Genomic DNA, 18,742 nt, shown 5'->3' with positions numbered 1-18,742 from the left:
AAAAAACCAATTTGAGGGCTATCACAGTTTGATTTTAAATTATACTGCAGAGCCATAGTAACATGAAATGTGTGGTACTTGAACAAAAACCAGACACATGGATCAATGGAATGCAGCAGAGAACACAGACATACATTCATAGATCTAAAACCACTGGATCTTTAACAAAAAGCACCCGATTTAAAAAGTAATCAAGTTAAATTGAAATATAAAATTCCTATATACAGAAGCCAGATAACAGCAGAAACCCAGGTAAGTCTTGTGGCTTAGTAAAACCAGGCTCACTTTGCATTTCTTAGGACTTAGCTCCAGAACACATCAAGGACTCTGGATTTGTGAGGCTCGACTGTATTAGAACAACTATACGAGACACCTAGACAAAGCTGGTGTCATGGTGGATGAATCCAAGGCGGCACAACCAAGATACAACACATCTGGATATACCAGAAAATTGCTGAAATGAGCAACTGTGATGAGAACAGTAACAGTGATCTTGAAAAAGTAGGTAGAAAGGCTCACTTTACAGAGCTTCAGAGGAGGGCATTTTGGATTTTCTGGACAATGGGAAGGCCAGAAGCTCCTCCCATCTAGCAGAAGACAAGGAGCTTCCTTTGTAGCCAGATATTATCTAGAGAAGGAGCTCATAGGAGATCCTGCAGGAGAGAGTGCTCTGAATGGGACTGGGCACTAGAGCATATGCCCTGAAAAACAGCAGTGTTCTAATGCTAGAAGAGAATGAGTCATTTTAATTGTCGAGGGTTTTTTTCTTTAACAATTATAGAATTTGGGTGCATAAACTTGAAAAAATGTGTCTGTGTCTGTGTGTCTGCCACGTGTACGTGGGTGTGTACAGAGGTAAGAGGGGGTCAGATCCCCTGAGGCTGGATTGACAGCTGGTCGTAAGCCACCTGGATGTGGGTGCTGGGAACTCAAGCCCTGGTCACCTGTAAACACAGCAAGCACTTTTAGATGCGGATCCACCTCTTCAATACACAGCAAAAATCACAATTTTGCTGTTACTTTAGATGTGTTGACTGTTGTTCCAATAGATCTTTTATGGGTAAATATGCCTCAAATACTTAAAAGTAATCTCGGATAAATTAAAACTGTTTCAGGATCTAAAACTGCAAACTATAAATATTCACCATGGTATAGAAGGTGGGAGACCCAGAGGTCACATGAACAGAAAAGTGGGAAACTAGGAGACTTCTAAAAAGCAGAGGTAAGTGGCAAGTGATAGCTTCAGGGCAGGTGACAGAATGGCTGCCCTGGGGCTCTTGGAGGGAGCAGTAGCTTCGAGGAAGAGAATCTAACAAATTACTTGAAAACTGGCAATCCCAATGTGAGGACCTTTTATCAAATGGGATGTTGGTGTTGAAAATACACAGTCTGATTCCACTGTTTTACAAAGAAAATCAGGAATTCAACAGAGTACAGAGCTATTGTGAGATATTCAACTCATAACTCTTAAGGAAAAAGAAAAGCTCATGACTTCTGTATGGGGAATCTGTGTGTTGTGTGCCAGTTGTGGGGAACCATCATGGGGCTATGAAATAAAGCCCTTGTTTTGAAAATAATGAAGAGAACATATATGAAGAGGCAAAGGTATTTTTAGAAAGCATTGTGGAAGCCAATACTCCTTATAGATGTTACGAGTGTTTTCATTTTTTTTTATTAGAGAAGTTGTACATTGAATTTCAGCCTTCATGGTATCATATTCTTCTCTGCCCTCGTCAGAGGAACACACAGAATCTCTTTGTACAACCATATACAACAATTAAGTTGGCATTTTGTATTCTAAAATCAGGAATCTGACTCTTGCGAGGCTACCGGGTCTCTGCACGCTCCTCTGGGTTTGGGCAGCATGACGTAATCCCACAGGTCCACTTTATGCGCCACCCGCAAGGCAGCTACAGCAGGCGAGAAGACCATGCAGATTAACACGGTAGCAAATCGTTTGGATATTTAACAGACATAAAAAGGTTATTTCCTGATATGAAAGTCTGAAAATCTGCATAAATATTTTTGTGTAAAATTAAATTAGTTATGTATTTTTCAAACTAGAACTTGAAGTATCAAGAATGCCCACATAATTCATATACACATATATATAGACTTTTTCATTATGCTAAAAGTCTTGATAGTCAAATCATATTCTGTGCCATACATTTACTTAACCAGTATTTATTTGGTGTTAGGTTAACTGTGTCTGAATGGGTTAGTCATAATTGGTGCTTGTGCGTCATGCAAAACATTATGTCTATGATTCCTGATGACTAGTCTTGTCGTGTGGTAACATTTAGATGATTCTGCGCTATAACCGTGAGAATTAAGGAGTATAAATACTTTGTACATGGTCACATTTACAAACATTTGCCAATAACCACTTCACGATCCTTATAGTGTATAGTGAATTGCAATAATGTGGAATCTGCAGAAGCAATTCCTACAAAGCAGTGTGAGCTGTAAACTTTCTGAAACGAGCCTGCCGAGTCCCCCTTGGAGCATTGATGAGCTTGGCACAGATACACCATTTTGTGTCTCTATTGTCCTAACGATTTCTGCAACATTTACAGGAAGTTAGCATCTTATGGCATGGTAAAGACGTGGCACTTACTGATGAGGTAACTTAGGTGTAGAAAATTCTGCAAAGTGATTTGTATAGCAGACCACCACTTCTGCTAATGAACTGTAGACAGAGTTGCTTCTTCTAGTGCATGCGCTTACTATTAAGTTACTAATGCACTAAATTTTTTTGCAGCAGCAGCAGCTCAAACATGTCCTAATGCACCACAAAGCAGAGTTGTTATCACCAAGCCCACTGGCTTGTGATGCTGTCTCATAGCAAACATGTTTAAGTTGTGTATCATGGTTCAACTCTGCCTGTCAGGAATAGGGGATCTCTCTCCTCTCTCTCTCTCTCTCTCTCTCTCTCTCTCTCTCTCTCTCTCTCTCTCTGCGTGTGTGTGTGTGTGTGTGTGTGTGTGTGTGTGTGTGTGTGTGTGTACATAGCTACTTTTGGTTGGCCAAAGAAATTCAATACTCAAATTGTTAAATAGAAGAACATTCAGTTATCCCCAGTCCATGTGGTTTCAGGTAACACCGTGTCTATACATAAAAGAAACCAAAGCAAACAGCTTTTGTCTGTGGAGTCTATGTTCAGAAGCTGGGCATGATCTTCTGGTGTTCCATGGTCTTCCAGCTTCAGTTTGAATTCTGGAGTTTCATACTACTGTTGCTGGTCTGCGGTCCATCTCGGCTTCCAATTTCACCATCTGCTGCATCTCCTTCGCCTACAACACCAGAAACACAGTCTTACACACGGAAATTACCTTCTGAAGGTACCCACTGGCTCTAGCCTCTCTTCTGCTAAGTGGACTGACAGTCTCAGAACTTCTAGGGGTTATTTTCAGAATTGCAGAATCTTGGAGTTTGCTTAAGATCCACAGAATCTGAATCTTTATTTCAACAGGACCTTCCAAGAAACTTTAATGGTACACAAAAATCTGAGAAAATCTGTCCTACAAGTTTCAGGGAAAACCACATGAAAATAACTTGGGCCAGATACTTAGATGATGTCAAATCAAAATGTTTGATTTATTGTCATGTGACTTTGGATAATTCTATCACTTTCAGAATAGCATTTCTTACATACAACTAATTTTTCAAGCAGCCTGAAGTTTAATTAAAAGTAATTACTTCAGAGTCTATCAATGGGGATAGGCAAGGTACGAGCATGTATGTTACACAGCTTTGGCTAGGGTCCTATAAACAGAACATTACAGGAGCAGGTGGGATGCCAGAAACCTTACTATCCAAACTCTGGCCTCTTGCTTCTCTGAAGTAATTTACTTTCTTATAGACTGGGAGGATATAAGCCAGGATGAATTTGATATCGTGAATTAAGACAGTTACTAAAGCAACAAGCTTATTTGAGAGGGGCTATAGAAGCAGGTTCTATGGATGAACATGGGGAAATCAATCAAGTGGTTCATTTCAACTTTGACTTACTTTCCAACCAAAGCCTAGATGCCCAACCCACATGCTTACACCGTTTGAAAAGGTAAGAAACCCTCCTCCGTTTTTCAGTGATATGCCACTGAAACAAAGAACAGCTAAGAATAGAAACATGACAAATATATAGAGATATATTTTGAAAGGAAAATTCTGAAGTGCCGTGATATTACGGTTCTTGTCTGCTTTGATATTCCGGCTAAATGGAAGGTCAGGGGCTGGCCAATTCTAGATCATATTAGAAGTACCTAAATCTCCCAAATGAAGTTCCAGAACAAAAATCAATTATATCACAGACAATGCAGTGCTGTTATTTTTATTTCAACATTATGGCATTCGTTTTCATTTTAGTGAGGGTAGACATGACATCACTAAAGAATTTTAGATCCATGTAAATTTGGGGCTAATGAGTCCCTCTACCCATATAATTTTCAATGCCTGACATACAGTAATACTCACAAGAAAATGAAGAAATGGAGAAAATATACAAACATGAAATAATGACACAAACAGTATCCATGAGAGATGACAGTGACACATTTTCAGCACTGGAAATTAAATGACTTGGTGTTCAGTAAACAGTAATAAAAGATTCCCTACATTTGGCCCCTTTGTATTTAAGGATTTTATTGAATATAGTATAAAATGTATAATTAAATTCCATTAAAGATTCCCCTGAGAGCTAAACTGTTACACAAGCAGCATGGCCATCCATTTCTATTGCCTGGGATCACTTAGCAGATGTCTGGCTATTACAGCACACATCTTTCTCAAAAACATTTTTGTTTCTGTTTCTAATATTCAATTATATAGTCACCTTATAAAGGGTGACTAGCCATAGGCAGACCGGACTTAACAGAGAACATGGCAAAAACCATTGTATTATAACATTTCTGCACATAGACCACAACATTACATCATTGAAAAGCACCAACAAACATTATATAAAAATAATGTTCTTAGTCTGGGTTGTCTGCATGGTAACAACCCAATTCTTGGATTTGTAATTGGAAATGCTGGCTAAAACACTCCCACAAGCAAATGTGACAGCATTTCAGATTAAGTAGTATGAGGAATTCAAGCATGAAATCGCCAGGGTTTTACATCTAAACCCTCAAGATATCAGTTAGCTATGACCAGATGGGAGTCATAAATGGAAATCAAACCAAGAATACTGACATAGCCAGGAAGGAAAGCAAGGTCTTGCTTATCATCAAAATTTCATTCCTACCTTGTGTTTGGGACACTGCATGACAGGATTTCAAAAGCTGTTTGTACAAAAATAGTAATGTCAAAATTGAGTCATATATAGAAAACAAAGAAAATAAATGAATACTGAAGTGATTTTGAGAAATGAATGCAAAACCATATACAGAAAAGCAAAAGGGCTAAGAGTAAAACATGTACACACCCATTAGCAACAACTTTCCCCAAGCTGGGCTCAACAAAGGGAAAAGGAATAACAAAACAGACGACCAATGCCGATTAGCACAATGTGTGACGCTCTCCTGTGAGTGGGTAGGGAGCCTTAGCTTTTGCTGAGCCCTCCCCTCACTCTACTGAATGGTAGGGCTGATGACAGATATTAATTTCTAAGACTTAAATGTGACAGTAATGGAATCATTAAATGTCTGAAATGGTACATGTCAAGACAGATGAAACACTGGGTGGTTGGAGGACTATGAGAAAAACTAAGTCACAAGATTACCATATGTGTACTTATATGTCCTGGCCCTTGGAAATCTAAGTGAACAACTGGCTGATAAAAGAAGCCAGGCTAGAAAGTGCTTTACAAAGGGAAGGATCCAGACCACACTGTGTGAGCTGAAGAGCTGTTTCTCCCAGTGCCTTTCACAGTGGTCTGGTTAGTCACACAGATCCACCAGGCTTTATTTGGGTGTTTTTAGGGCATGGTTAGGAGCACTACAGTAGGGAAAAAGTAAGAAACCATAAAAGGCAATATTATATGGATGTTTAATTAAGGCATCATTGGTTTATACACGAGGAAGAAATCTGGGATTTAACAAAGGGTTGGAAGATTGCTTTAGAAGTCTGGGATTATGTAAATATGGTGACCACTTGGCTAAAGAAATGTGTACTTGGTTTTGAATGGAGTTCTGTTCCATGGATTCAGCTTTTGTGTTTATGAGGAAGGGAGGGGATCCCTGCATCTCTGCACTGTGCACAGTAAAGTGTTATAGCAGACAGAGGGAATGAGGGTCCAGTGCTTCTTGACCTTCATGTTAAAAAAATACACTACGAAAACCTAGTGTTTAATCTGTTATGCAACAAAAGATATCATATTTTCAAATTAAAGCTTAATGTAGAAATTCAATTCCCAATTCTACATTTGCTGGAAATTTCTATTTGAATGTCTTTTCCTTGAATATCATTATATTTTTACATCTGAATATTTTTCATGTTTGGTGCTTTCTTAAGTTTCTGTGACTCAAAGTATCACTTTTGTGGGTGGTAGATGTTATTTACGACACATTAGTAGGTAATATGTGAGTTTTAAGAACAAAAATCCTGCATCTTTCCAACATGATCTAATCGATATAACTACCAGTAACCCAGGATTTTAATGCAAGTAGTCTTACATAGTTCAAATCACCCATGTATTAGTATAACACTCATAGTGATTCCTTTATTATGCAGTAAAAGTAGCAACACCTGAAAACTGTATTCTCTAGCTATGTAGTGATGAGTAATTTTTAGCACATTTACATTCTTTAGTCAAACTTGTTGCTAAGCAACACAGTAATTTCTAAATAGTTTCTTAATTTAGATAGTTAAATCCTGAGCGTGCCCTGCCTTTTATCAGTCCTTACTTTGAAAGGAGATTCTAAAGCCTCTCAGGGATGTTCATCCTCTGCTTTTTTTTGAATCCCACCTCCCCAAGTTGAGTTCTGAAGCTTTGCAGATCATGGGGGCTTTACCCTTTCTTATAGTCTCATGTCATTTCAGGGACACATACTAAGAAGTGCTTTCAGGACAGAAAACATTTAAGTTGCATGAAGTATACCAGTATGTGATGTATTTATGAGTTGGTCAAATGAACTGGACTGCCAGGACCAAACATGTGAAGTGTCTCTCCTGAGGACCTGGGCAGTATTCAGGACTAGAACTGACTGGCTGAACTTAATTCACGCCCAGGAGAGGACTGGGCTCTGTCCAACAGAAAGCAAGGACTTGAAACAAGAAGCTAGGTCTGTTACCTAAGCTTGAACAAACAAATGACTGTGTGGTTTTGTGTTCCTCTCTTTTAAGGACCTTTAAAGTGCAACTCCTTCTGAAGTACTCTTCAGGATGAATCTAAAAAATTCTTAGGTAGGATTGCTTTCTAGAAGGGAAGAAACGTGAAAGAAAAATGCAATATGGATATTTCTTCAAAAGCTCTATACAGTTTCTAAACTGTGGAAACAATCACCAAAGTCCACAGTCTGAAGCAAGATTGGAATGGGACCAAGTGAGAGAGGAAATGTGCACATTGTTGGGAGTTCCAGCCTGGGCGCTAGAGGTCCAAAGGAAGCCTGCTGGGCAGCGGTTCAAGTGGGATGGAGCCTGCTACACTACACTTCCATGCTTTGTGGCAACAGACTTGTCCAGCCTAAGTGGAGTTTGGGTAACTACTGCCGTGTACAACTGTTCTTCTCTATTGAGTGTTTTTCTTTTTTGAAAAACAACCAGTGAGACGAGGCTGAGCACTCTTCATTGGGTTGTTGAGTTGTGGGGACAAGAATTTACATTCTACTGTGAAGCCCTGGGAAGAATTTACAAGTTCACTTTTTAGATTGATGCTGAAAATGGACGGTTCTTTTACTTTTAACACACTAATACATACAGGCTGTAAGCTATAAAGCTGCAAACAAAAATGGAGAAGTGGTTCATAACTTGCTTGCTTAGGACCATCACATTCAGAACCCATCCTAGACCTGAAGGACAACTTTGCACTCTTAATCCCCCATAGCCTCTTGTCTCTCCCTCTCCACAAAAGGCACTTCTGCTCTTTTCAGATGAAGAGGAGGTAGTACAGTAAGCACCCAGCAAGTTTCTCTACCTTCCACTGTATTCCCTGACCACAGGGTTCCTGTGGGCCATGGCACTGCGCCCTGAAGCTGACGGGCTGCCTATGTCTGTTATTTACACGAGGTGAAATACCTGCTCGTTCTGTTTCTCTAGGAATTCTAGGTGCTCCAGTTGGACCTTTTTCAACTGATCCATTTCTTTTGACTGCTTCATCGCCAGCTGGAAAGAAAATGTGATCAACATCATGTTGTCTCAAAATTATGAATGATGGATAGCTTACCGGGTTTATAATTTAACTGAAGGTGATCATACTATTCAAAAAGGGACGAAAAAAGAGCCTGAAAACCGTTAATGGTTGAAACTCATAGTGTATATTGGGCAGATCTTTCCTTCCGAAGTCTTAGAAAATGGCTGAGCACTTGAGCATGACCGGAAGGTGGCACTGTCACCTCCACAAAGTGCTGTCAGTTAATCTCCATTATGATTTTAGTTAGAGATCAATTTGGGTTTCAGGGAGGGGCAAAGCTGGAATACTTAATGTGAAACTGCTCAACTTTAATGTACAGGAAAAATGAGGTTAAGCAAATCAGCTTGCAAGGCTAGGATGCAAGCACAAGGTATTTTTCCCAAAGAGGAGTGCCAAGAAAACATGGGATACTCACTCTCTTTCTTTCTTCTAGAAACTTTTTAGTGTTGCTGCTGTTCAACTCCCTGACTCGCCTAAAAACAATGGAGACAAATAAGTCAGTTCAACAGTGTGTGGGACTGCTTCACTTACATCCATCAGAAACTGTCTTCCCTCACTTCCTGGAAAAGATTGTTACGTCCTTTCCCTTTAATTTTTATTGTATCATTTTTCCAAACACACAAAATAGATAGGAAAATATAAAACCACCTGTACACATCACTCAGATCAACCAATGCTTATGCTTCTTTATAATTTCCTATTCCTGTGAATGTGTGTTTACCCATGTGAGTTTATTTCCACCACACATGTGCAAGAGCCCTAAGAGGACAGAAGGTGTTGGAGCCTCTGGTACTGGAGTTATACATTGAGGCTTTGTAATGCTAAGTGCAGGCCCCCAAGTCCTGAAGTCTGTATGTAACCTGTGACCAAGTCATTTCTGATTGGTAGATAAAGATGCCAACAGCCAATAGCTGGGCAGAAGAGACATAGATGGGGGTTTAGGTTTTTTCAGGGCTTAGGGTCTGAGGAGGACCAGGAGGGGAAGAAGAGGAGTGCAGGAGGAGGAAGGAGAAGGAGGAAGAAGAAAGGTTAGGAGTCAAGAGAACCTGGCCCTGTGGGATGGCCAATTAGAGTTAAGAGCAGCCCAGATGAAACATAGTTCAGTAGTACTCAGGGTTATTGATAGGAAAGTAGATTCAAACAGTATGGAGGGTAGATGTCTGCCCAGCTCTTGTGCAGGCTTATTGCAAATATAAAGCTCTGTGTGTGTCCTTCGTCCAGGAACTTAAATAGCAAAGGCAGGGGCAGGGATTAAATGCTTTCTACAACAGTTACAGGCAGTTGTGAGCTGGCAAGTGGGCGCTGGGAAGTGAACTGAGGTCCTCTGCAAGAACAGTAGGCACCCTGAACCACAGAGCCATCTGCCCAGTCCCTGCTCTCCTATTTTTAAAGACATAAAATTTAATCTTTCTCTGTACTCCTTCACATTCTATTTTCCCTTCTTCCTCTCCTTGGGGGAAGTCCGGAGGCTGACAGAGGCGGCTCACTTAGCCGTAGCTTAGTATTTTTAACCAAAATGGATGTGTCCACATGAAATACATCTAAGTGTTCTCAAACTTTCCTGTGTTAAAGACAGACTGCTGTGCTCCAAATCTAAGAGTCTGACTCAGCCGGGCTGAGAGGGCCCGGGCATCAGTATTTCTAATGGGATCCCACAAGGCACTGATACTGCTGGCATGCTAACCTCATTTTGTGTGTTTTCAGGACTTAGGATATTTTGGGTATATTTCCTTCAGAAATGCAAGCTCCCAGACTTGCTTGCTGGTAGGATATAGACAGCTTCATCTTCACCCCACAGCTTCCGGCCTTAGGTTAGTGCATCAGGCTATTAACTGTGTGGGACTTTTCATGACTACACGACATAGAAATGGGTGAACTTCTGTAGCAATGGTGGCTGCTTAGGCTTCTCCGTTTGTGCTCACGGCATGTGCAGTTTTCCTTTTCTCTTTTAGAATAGTATTGTTTTTTTTCTTCTTGGAAAATTTATACATATATACACTGTAAATTTCCTACTGCCTTCCTCCATCTTCCCCCAGGGCCTGCCCTCTGAGTTCATGTCTTATTTTGTTATTATTATCATCATTAATAACCCCCAAATCCAATTAGTGTTGACTGTATTCACACTGATGTGGGGCTGTCCACGGGGACATGTGTATTTTTCAAGCGATTCTCCATTCCATGCATAGTTTCAGATTTACCATTAGCATTATAGCTGCTTTGAAAATGATTTGCCTGTTTATTTTCACTTTTCATTCCAAATATCACTAATTCATGTTTCTTTTCTCCTCATGATCATTCTTGATGACAATCTACTGAGTGAGTCATTAGGTTTTTTCCCCCCATTTTTAGATAAGCTATTACTTTTCTGAATGCTTTCTCTTGCTTATTTTTCTCCTACTTTAGTACTTAGTGCATTCTGATATTTATTTTGACCTGAGATCTTGATGTTCACTTTGGTTTCTAACTTCCTTGATTGTTCAGAGCATTAATTTTCACATCTTTTAAGAAATACCCATACTTTTCATGTAAAAGTCGCTATAGTTTCTGACCATGATAAACGGTGTTTGCATTTTCATTTTGTATATAAATACTGTATAATTTCTGTTTAAAAGAATAAGTTTTTAGTTTCTATTGGTCTTGCTAAGTCCTATAATAAGTCTTTAGCTTTAGTCCTTGGCAGCATGATAAAGCCAAAGCCACAACTACGTATAATATGATACTATATGGATAAGTGCCTTTTTGGCACAGAGGTTATTATTGTTATTTTAGAAACAGCAGTTTGTTAATGCTTTAGAACCATGTAATGATGGATACAAAATTTCAGTCAATACATAAAAATCAAAATAAAGATTTGTGTGTGTGTGTGTGTGTGTGTGTGTGTGTGTGTGTGTGTGTAGCCCTGGCTGTCTTAGAACTCATTCTGTAGACCAGGCTGGTCTCAAACTCAGAGATCCTTCTACCTTTGCCTTCCAAATTCTGGGATTAAAGGCATGCACCCCCAACACCTGGTAAAAGAAAGCATTTCTAAAGCCTAGCTAATGATATTAATAGCATTTTAAAGTTTAAGGTGATTTATAAGCTGAGACTATTGGCTGTTCCCCTCATCCCAGAGCTCAATATTCTGAGACAGGAGGATCTTAATGAGTTCCAGACTAGCCTACAAAATATAATAAGGCACTGCATGTTAAGAAAAGAAAAAGAAAGTTTGTACTTAGCTGAACCAGGTCCAGTGTGTAACACATTTGATAAAACACAATAAAGGACTACTTAGCAGCCCAGCCTTCATGCTGAATTTTATATTTCACTTTGTACAGCCTAAAGGAGTTCAAAGTTAACACCATAGTCTAAAAAAAATCAAATAAAATAATTTGTATTTATTATGTTTTGAATATTTGAGATTTTGGGGTGGAAGATGTATTGCCATGTATATAAGACTCTTAAGTGAAGTTCATTATATGGGAAAGTGTCCAAACTGGCACCTTTGAAAAGTGAACAAGAGCCAAAGAGATGCTACAATACCAGTCTACAAATAATTGCTGGAACAGATGACTAATGTCCTCCCCTGAACCTCCTTACTGGGAGGCACAGATGGCACTCCACAACGATTGAGAAATATCTTGGCCAAACAGTTAAAAAGAACAATTTATCTCCAGGTCAAAATCACTGTGGAGGGCTAGTCAGATGGCTCAAGGGATAAAGGAACTTTCAACCAAGTCTGAGCATTTGAGTTTGATCCCTGTGTTCACAGGAGAGAACCAATTCCTGCAAGTTGTCATCTGACCTACACATGAGCACCCTGTGTGACTGTGGCTGCTTCTGTATGCTCTCCCCTTCCCCACCTTACAAATACAACATACTCATATAAAGTAAATAAATACATATAATAAAAAAAAGTATTGTGGAATTCTACTTCCCACTGAGGGGTGGCACTATTACGTTGAAAAGGCATTTTATAATAATTTACCATAAAGGATGTATCAACTAGTTGGATGCTTTATATTTTGCCATATCTTGATTGACTATTACCTAGCATCATTTAAGGACTGAAAAGAATAAATACAACTGGGACAGTCCTGCCTAAGAAACGTCAGTATACACTGAGTATCCCAGAAGGCCAGGCAGCCAGAGCTGAAGCACAGAGACCCCCGTCTTTGGGCTGCAAAGTCTTCTAGCAGCCCATGCTTCATGGAGTGATGCATGAGTCTGAAATGCTAAACTCATTTTACTCTTTGGTCCCCAAGGGCTAATCTGAATTCTGTGCTTTGTAGAGCAGAAAGCAGTCTTTCAGTGGACCTGGCTGTCACTAGATACCATCTCTTTGTGAGCAGGGACCCAGATGGCCATTGTCCCCTCAGCTCTGCCTGCTCTTCTATTTGCAGAACAGAAGGCTTCTGGGTCCTCAGAGATGGACCATGAGTAGAGGGGTGACTGTTATCTGTGGTCACCGGCAATGCCCCCTTATCTGCAGCGTGGCTGCTGCTCTGCCTCGGGTTCCCTTTACCAGCTGTGGTAAATAAAAGCTTGCCCATTGCACAGCCTTACTCAGGTCTGGCCCCGCCCCTCTTTGCCTTCCCTGTCTCCTACGAGGAAGTAAGTGACATCCTCCTGGATTCCTGCCTCAGTTTCTCTTCCCAGAAAGCCCACTTAGCTGGAAGACAAACCAGGAAGTCTATGTGGAAGATTTACAGATAGTTCCTGTTGACAAAGGCATCACGTCAAGGTGGGAAGAAGCCTTCCTGATAGTCAGAACCGTCTCACCCAGGACATGCTGACTGACACCTGAGCAAGAGAGGGGCTTGCAGAATGATGGTAGGAGGGATGCTAAGAAATTATATCAATTATTGTCAGGTTTTTACATACGTTGTGTGAATAAGAATATGTTTTACCAGTGGTAGTTATCAGGAAAACACTGGAAACTACTTTACTACTGCAGTAATAATTGACTTCCACAGAAACTGTACTAACAGGACTCTTAGAACACCGCAGTATTAATATCTCAGATCTATGCCAAGTTCACATAACCAAATGTGGCAGACACTAGTTCCTAACAAACTAGACAGTCCCAGGGAGCACCCTCACACTTACCTCTCCCTAGTGAACATTCTTACACTTACCTTTCCCGTTCTGCCTTATTCTTGATAGATTTATCTTGACTGATGGCTTTGCTATTTTCCATAGAAATCTTAGCCTGATGGGCTCGCATCTCCTTGCTTTCCCTATGAAATAGCAAGAAAAATAAATAAATGTAGAGGCATACAGAGGAGAGTTAAAGTCCAGAGAGACTACTGTTGAAGGTCAGTGAGCAGACAGATGGAGTTCTGATGTTTGCTAAGAGGGTACAGAAATGTGAATGTATGCCTCTTTTTGCCTTTATGATTTATAACATAAAAAATAAAAACCCAAATGCAATATGTAACAGTGGGACTATGTTCACATTCTTTACCCAGATGAGCTCAGGTGAATGGAGATGGCTGAGGAAAGTAGTGCCATCTAGTGGAAGCATGCATCGTGGCTGGTGAACAGATGCTGTATTTGCTCACAAACAAAACCAACCAAACATAAAAGCACAGATGTCCAGCTTTACCATGCACTGTCTGGGACCCAGCGAGATGGAAGAGACAGGATGCTATAACCTTCACGAGTGACCTTCCTGCTGACCGATAACCCACAGACATGAGAGGAGCTATATAGTATCAAGTAAGTATAGGAAATAGCAGATTTGTATGTATTTACAGGTGACTAATGAATGTGTCTGTGCACAGGTATGTATAATAGACATGTCTCTCTCTGATTCACTCATGTAGACAATAAAGGCATATAGTTTGGAATATTCAAAGGATGCAATTACAAATAATTTTTAACTTATAGTCACCTCCTTAGGTCTTTGCCTGCAATGTACAGGCAAGGAGTCTGGCTACCTAAGTTCAGTGGTTTTCTCTACATCAAGAGAGATGGGCATTGTGAAAATGCAGCTTTAGTCAGCCACCTTACATCTCATCAGCAGGACACTGAGAGAAACTCTGGCAGCCGCTCTCAGAGTTTTCCATGGTTTCTTTGTAAAGTGACCGATCTGTCCCCCTCACCCTTCCTACCTTTCCTGTAAGCAAGGACACTTACTAATGCCCACTGTATGAATGACAAGCATTCGGTAAAAACAAGACGAATTGCCAAACAAAAACAGACACCATCTAACAGGTAGTGGAGAAAAACCCTGAGTTCCGCTGTCACTCTGAGAGGTGCTCTTAGCACAGACTTACTTGTAACATCAAATTAGCAGCTGGGTTTGTCGTTTTCAAAAATGACTTTCTAAACAATGAAAAAATTACATTTTTAAAATTTCTTTCAGAAAATATCTAACTTTGAGACTCATAATTTTTCTTATGTGGTTGCAAAAGTGATGACCAGGAAGTGCCCCATACTCCAACACGTTTTGGAATGGGGGGTAGGGATGCCTACAAGCTGACATTATAGCACTGACCAAAGGCAGGATGGGATGCTGATGCTGCCTAGACCTGTAGAGCACATACCTAATCAAGGGCAGTCTTGAAGAAAAAGGAATACAAGCTCTCACACTGTATAAGCAAACGAAGTACTTAGAACTTCATGGGGGTACAGGACACTTCTTGACGGAACTGGATCACGCCAGACACCATTCACCTGCCTCACACAAGCACTGGGATCTATGGCAAACCACTCTATTTTCTCACAGCAGGATGCCTCACACGAAGTAAGGCTGGGAATTTTCATATACTACCGTATAATTGATGCAGTTGCCATTTTAAAAACGATCATTTTGCTCTATTGGTAAAAGGTTTCTGTTTTGTATTGTCCTGGGTAAGCCAGCATACTCTAACTGTGGCATACAGCCAGTACTTAATGGGGAGGAAGCTTGCTGTAAGCATGCTGGGATGGAAAGATACAATCAGCAGATAAGCTCTTCCGCCCAGGGAGAGGTCCAGCTCAGCCTCGGCAGTATTTCTAACACAATATGCGCTTTGCTTAAGTGGGGTAGGCAGATGAGTTGGTAGGTCTTCGCTACCTTCTGAACAAGTCTGTCTTCCTGAAACACAAAGTTCTAACAACATATAGAAAAGAGGAGGCTCTCTAATGCACTGCCACTGTGAGATGAGAGTCATCCTAGGAGCTCCAGTGGCTCACATTCCTAGAGAACTCAGGTCCATTTTACTTCCAGCCCTAACTTACTGTTGAGCCCCAGAACATTTAGAAGAGGAAGACCATTTTTAGTATGGATTATAGCAACTTGCAATCTTAGCTAACTTTGCTTGATTGTAGTATCTTCTTCACACGTGTAAGTCACTGGGAGAGGGTACTTCTTACAAGTCAGCTTCCTCACACTAAGTGTGCGAAATACGTCAAATTGATTTCTGCTTGTTTTGTATACACACACACACACACACACACACACACACACACACACACACACCAGTCATTACCAAGGTTTACAGTATGGTGTTTGGCCCTCCCACCTGTCATGGGAGAGTTTCAGCTGCTGGGTCTGCTGCTCGTGAGCGTTGATGAGCAGCTTTCTCAGCAGCTCACACTGCTGGCTCAGGTGCAGATCCCGGATTTCTTGCTCCTCTGCACTGTGAGTGTTGATCATTTCTGACCACTCCTTTGTGTGCTGGGCCACAATCTCTTTGACCTGTTTGGGAAAGATGGCACGGGGTCATCGGGAATCTCTCGAGTACGCACTGAAAGCACAACACTATTTGTGCAGGCCAGATCACAATTTACATTGTGAATCAATGGACAGTCGCAAGGCACACAAAAATAATATACACTAGTCACTGTTGTACTGAGCTAAATCGCCACTCTGGCTGTTAAGTAGCTTACACTGGCCTGGTATTTCACTGCCTATCTTATACTCCAGGGTGTCTGGATCTTGGTCAGTTCCAGCATAGGTCTGAACAGAGAGTTGAGTGCTCTCTTATGTCTAGATCATGGCTTACTCCATCACAGTCAGCAGACACTAGAGTAGGAAGAACTCCCCTTCTCATGACCACACTTTGTGCAAAGTGGTGGCTTTGCAGATCTCTTGTCAAGAGCTATGGGCTGTTTCTCCAGCTCCTGAAATCTGACTCTCTAACTCGCTCTAGTCAATGAGACAATGGCAAATATGTCTAAAGTAGAGGTCAACAAGGCCTTTCCCCTTTTCTCTGGGGGCCAGAGGGGGAATGCCCTTTAAATGAGACAGGACTGCTCTGCTGGAGATGGAAGTCCTTCAAGAAATACAACTATTTTTGCAGAGTGAGGAGAGCAACCCCCCCAGCTAACTATAGATGCTTGAGTGAGCCCCACAAAGTCAAGGTCATCACTCATTTGAATATGGTTCAATTTTGTGGCCCATAGAATAATGAGCTAATAAATGATAGTTATTTAAAGGCATTACGCTTTGGCAGCTTAGCACACAGCCAAAGCAAACTGAGACCATCGCCAAGGTTTCTGTGCTTTAGGAGGAAAGTATCTAACATTCAAGGCAATAGTGCATGAGGCACTAATTCTCATATCCCAGGATGCACATCGGCTGCCATACAAAAGATGAAACTCAAAGGAGAAATCCATTTAGAACAGCACGACTCGCCCACGCATATGTTAGAGCAATGGGCCTGGACAATAAGATCACACATAGCCATACTGGAGCTGCTCTTTTGAGCTTGTGTTGTAGTTGAGAGCTTTAGCAATTTTATTAATTTAAAATTATTACTATTGAAATAATGTTTGTGTTCTTCCAGAGTCTTAGCATTTAGGTCTCGTAAGGCTCACAACCTTACCAAAGGTCTTTCAATATCCTACTTTCATTGATCTTGGGGAAATTGTCAATTCTCCCCACTAGGCTCGACTCTTAGACGATCAGCTTGATTCTTCTCATCCTAAAAGTCCTCACAAAGATGCAGTAAAATGTAAGCATGTACTCAGCCCACAGTCTGGCTGTCTCTGTGTCATGTTTGATGTTATCTCCCCAGGAAAGTATGTTCAGTATTTTCACTGCTTCTTCTAGCCTCTCCGCTCACCAGTTTACTTGATGCATCAGGGTTATCAAATAACATAAATGTTGTTAGTTTTTTCCACACCCAAGGCAAAAAGATGTTGATTCTCTGTGAAGTGGCTCTTCTCAAAGACAAGAAATCTGAGGCAAACACGAACCTCTGACCCTGCCTTAGCAGTCCAACTCTCTCCTATTGTTTCTGATACCAGATCAATCCAGAGTGGCCCCTGCTAACATAAACTATAAAGTATCCTTTGCAAGTCACCGTGTAAAAACTGGTGTTTTCTTACCTTAGATTTGTGATCCGTTGTCAAGGTCTGAATTTTAATTTCTGTTTCTTTTTTTATTTCAAGACAATTACTTCCCCTGAAAATATAGAATTGAAAATGTGTGCCAGAAATTAGGTATCTTTCAGTTCCCTTGGGCCTCTATAACAACACTTTCTGATGAAGACAATATATTCATCAAATATATCCAGGATGCTATGGCTCATTGGGCAGCATCTATTTTCCAGCAATAGATTTTTACCTTAGAAAATATTATCTGTAGCATGATTGCTCAATTCAACAACAGCACAAAGAGATACTTCAGACCCAGCAATTATTGCCTTGTGTAGGGTCTGTTGTCAGAGTTTCCATTTTGGTTCCTGTTTTTCTTCAAGCCGGTTTTTTTTTTTTTTTTTTTTTTTTATTTCATAGAATATTATTAGGGATGCAAACAGCCTTGAAATGAATGTCTAATTCTTTCATTTTGGTCAAAAAGCCAGATTTTTTGTCTTTTAAACATGCCAGTGAGGAAGAAAATAGCATTTATTGGCACTACTTGACAAGGGAGAGAGGCTGGCTTCTTATTCTCCTATGAGTAGAAAATATGTATCAGGCAACTACCCAGCAGCCATTACTGCTTATTTCGGTGCTGGTATTTTCTTTTCCACATTATTGCTGAAACCAGGACAGGAACTAGGCTTCTGTCCTCAGCACGTATGCTCTGCCTTACGCTAGCCCGGCTCACTACCTTCAATCTATTAAAGGAGCATCCCCTGAGAGCAACACTCTCTCCTGCAAACAGGCTTGCCCATCACAGCCACTGCTCCTCAATGACCAGCACTCAGTGTGTTTCTTCTCCAGGCTATTATCCAGCAAGCTGAAGTGTTCCTCTGGCTTCATTCCAGAAACTCTCACAGTAAATGCTATGACGGGTTTTATTCAGTATCCTTAAGCAGCTGGTATAGCTAAGGATCCCTGTAATATTAAGAAGTCATGACTGCATAATTATTCCCCTTTGCACATGCCTTATTTATGTTCTGCCTTTGCAGAAACATTTATCCTGATTTCTCCAACATTAGCTTTTCTTTCTCTGCCATCCCCATTCACCTTCTCCCTGTTATACTGCATGGCAAACTCATGAGAGACTGTTAGTTACATAGGAGCACTTCAGTACAGCTC

At 40.7% G+C, this 18,742-nt stretch overlaps 1 protein-coding gene across 11 annotated transcripts in view; it reads right to left on the bottom strand.

Moving 5' to 3' along the window:
* Positions 1-1,645: 1,645 nt before the first annotated feature.
* Positions 1,646-18,742, bottom strand: part of Plcb4 (phospholipase C beta 4) — a 363,080-nt gene continuing 345,983 nt past the window's right edge. For 6 of the 11 annotated variants that reach the window (XM_031372018.1, XM_031372019.1, XM_031372017.1 and 3 more), the window contains 7 exons: positions 17,588-17,663; positions 15,778-15,953; positions 13,405-13,506; positions 8,706-8,763; positions 8,176-8,262; positions 5,246-5,282; positions 1,646-3,293 (listed from right to left, as the gene is read on the bottom strand). In XM_031372018.1, the coding sequence (XP_031227878.1) occupies positions 3,205-3,293; positions 5,246-5,282; positions 8,176-8,262; positions 8,706-8,763; positions 13,405-13,506; positions 15,778-15,953; positions 17,588-17,663 (625 nt within the window). In that variant the 3' untranslated portion in view covers positions 1,646-3,204. The remainder of the gene's footprint in view (positions 3,294-5,245; positions 5,283-8,175; positions 8,263-8,705; positions 8,764-13,404; positions 13,507-15,777; positions 15,954-17,587; positions 17,664-18,742) is intronic. The other 5 variants (XM_031372024.1, XM_031372025.1, XM_031372022.1 and 2 more) reach the window with 4 other exon arrangements.

This window comes from Mastomys coucha, unplaced genomic scaffold (genome assembly GCF_008632895.1).
Source record: "Mastomys coucha isolate ucsf_1 unplaced genomic scaffold, UCSF_Mcou_1 pScaffold15, whole genome shotgun sequence".
Lineage (NCBI taxonomy): Eukaryota > Metazoa > Chordata > Mammalia > Rodentia > Muridae > Mastomys > Mastomys coucha.
The sequence above is the reverse complement of the archived record's forward strand: the minus strand, read 5'-3'. Positions and strand labels throughout refer to the sequence as shown.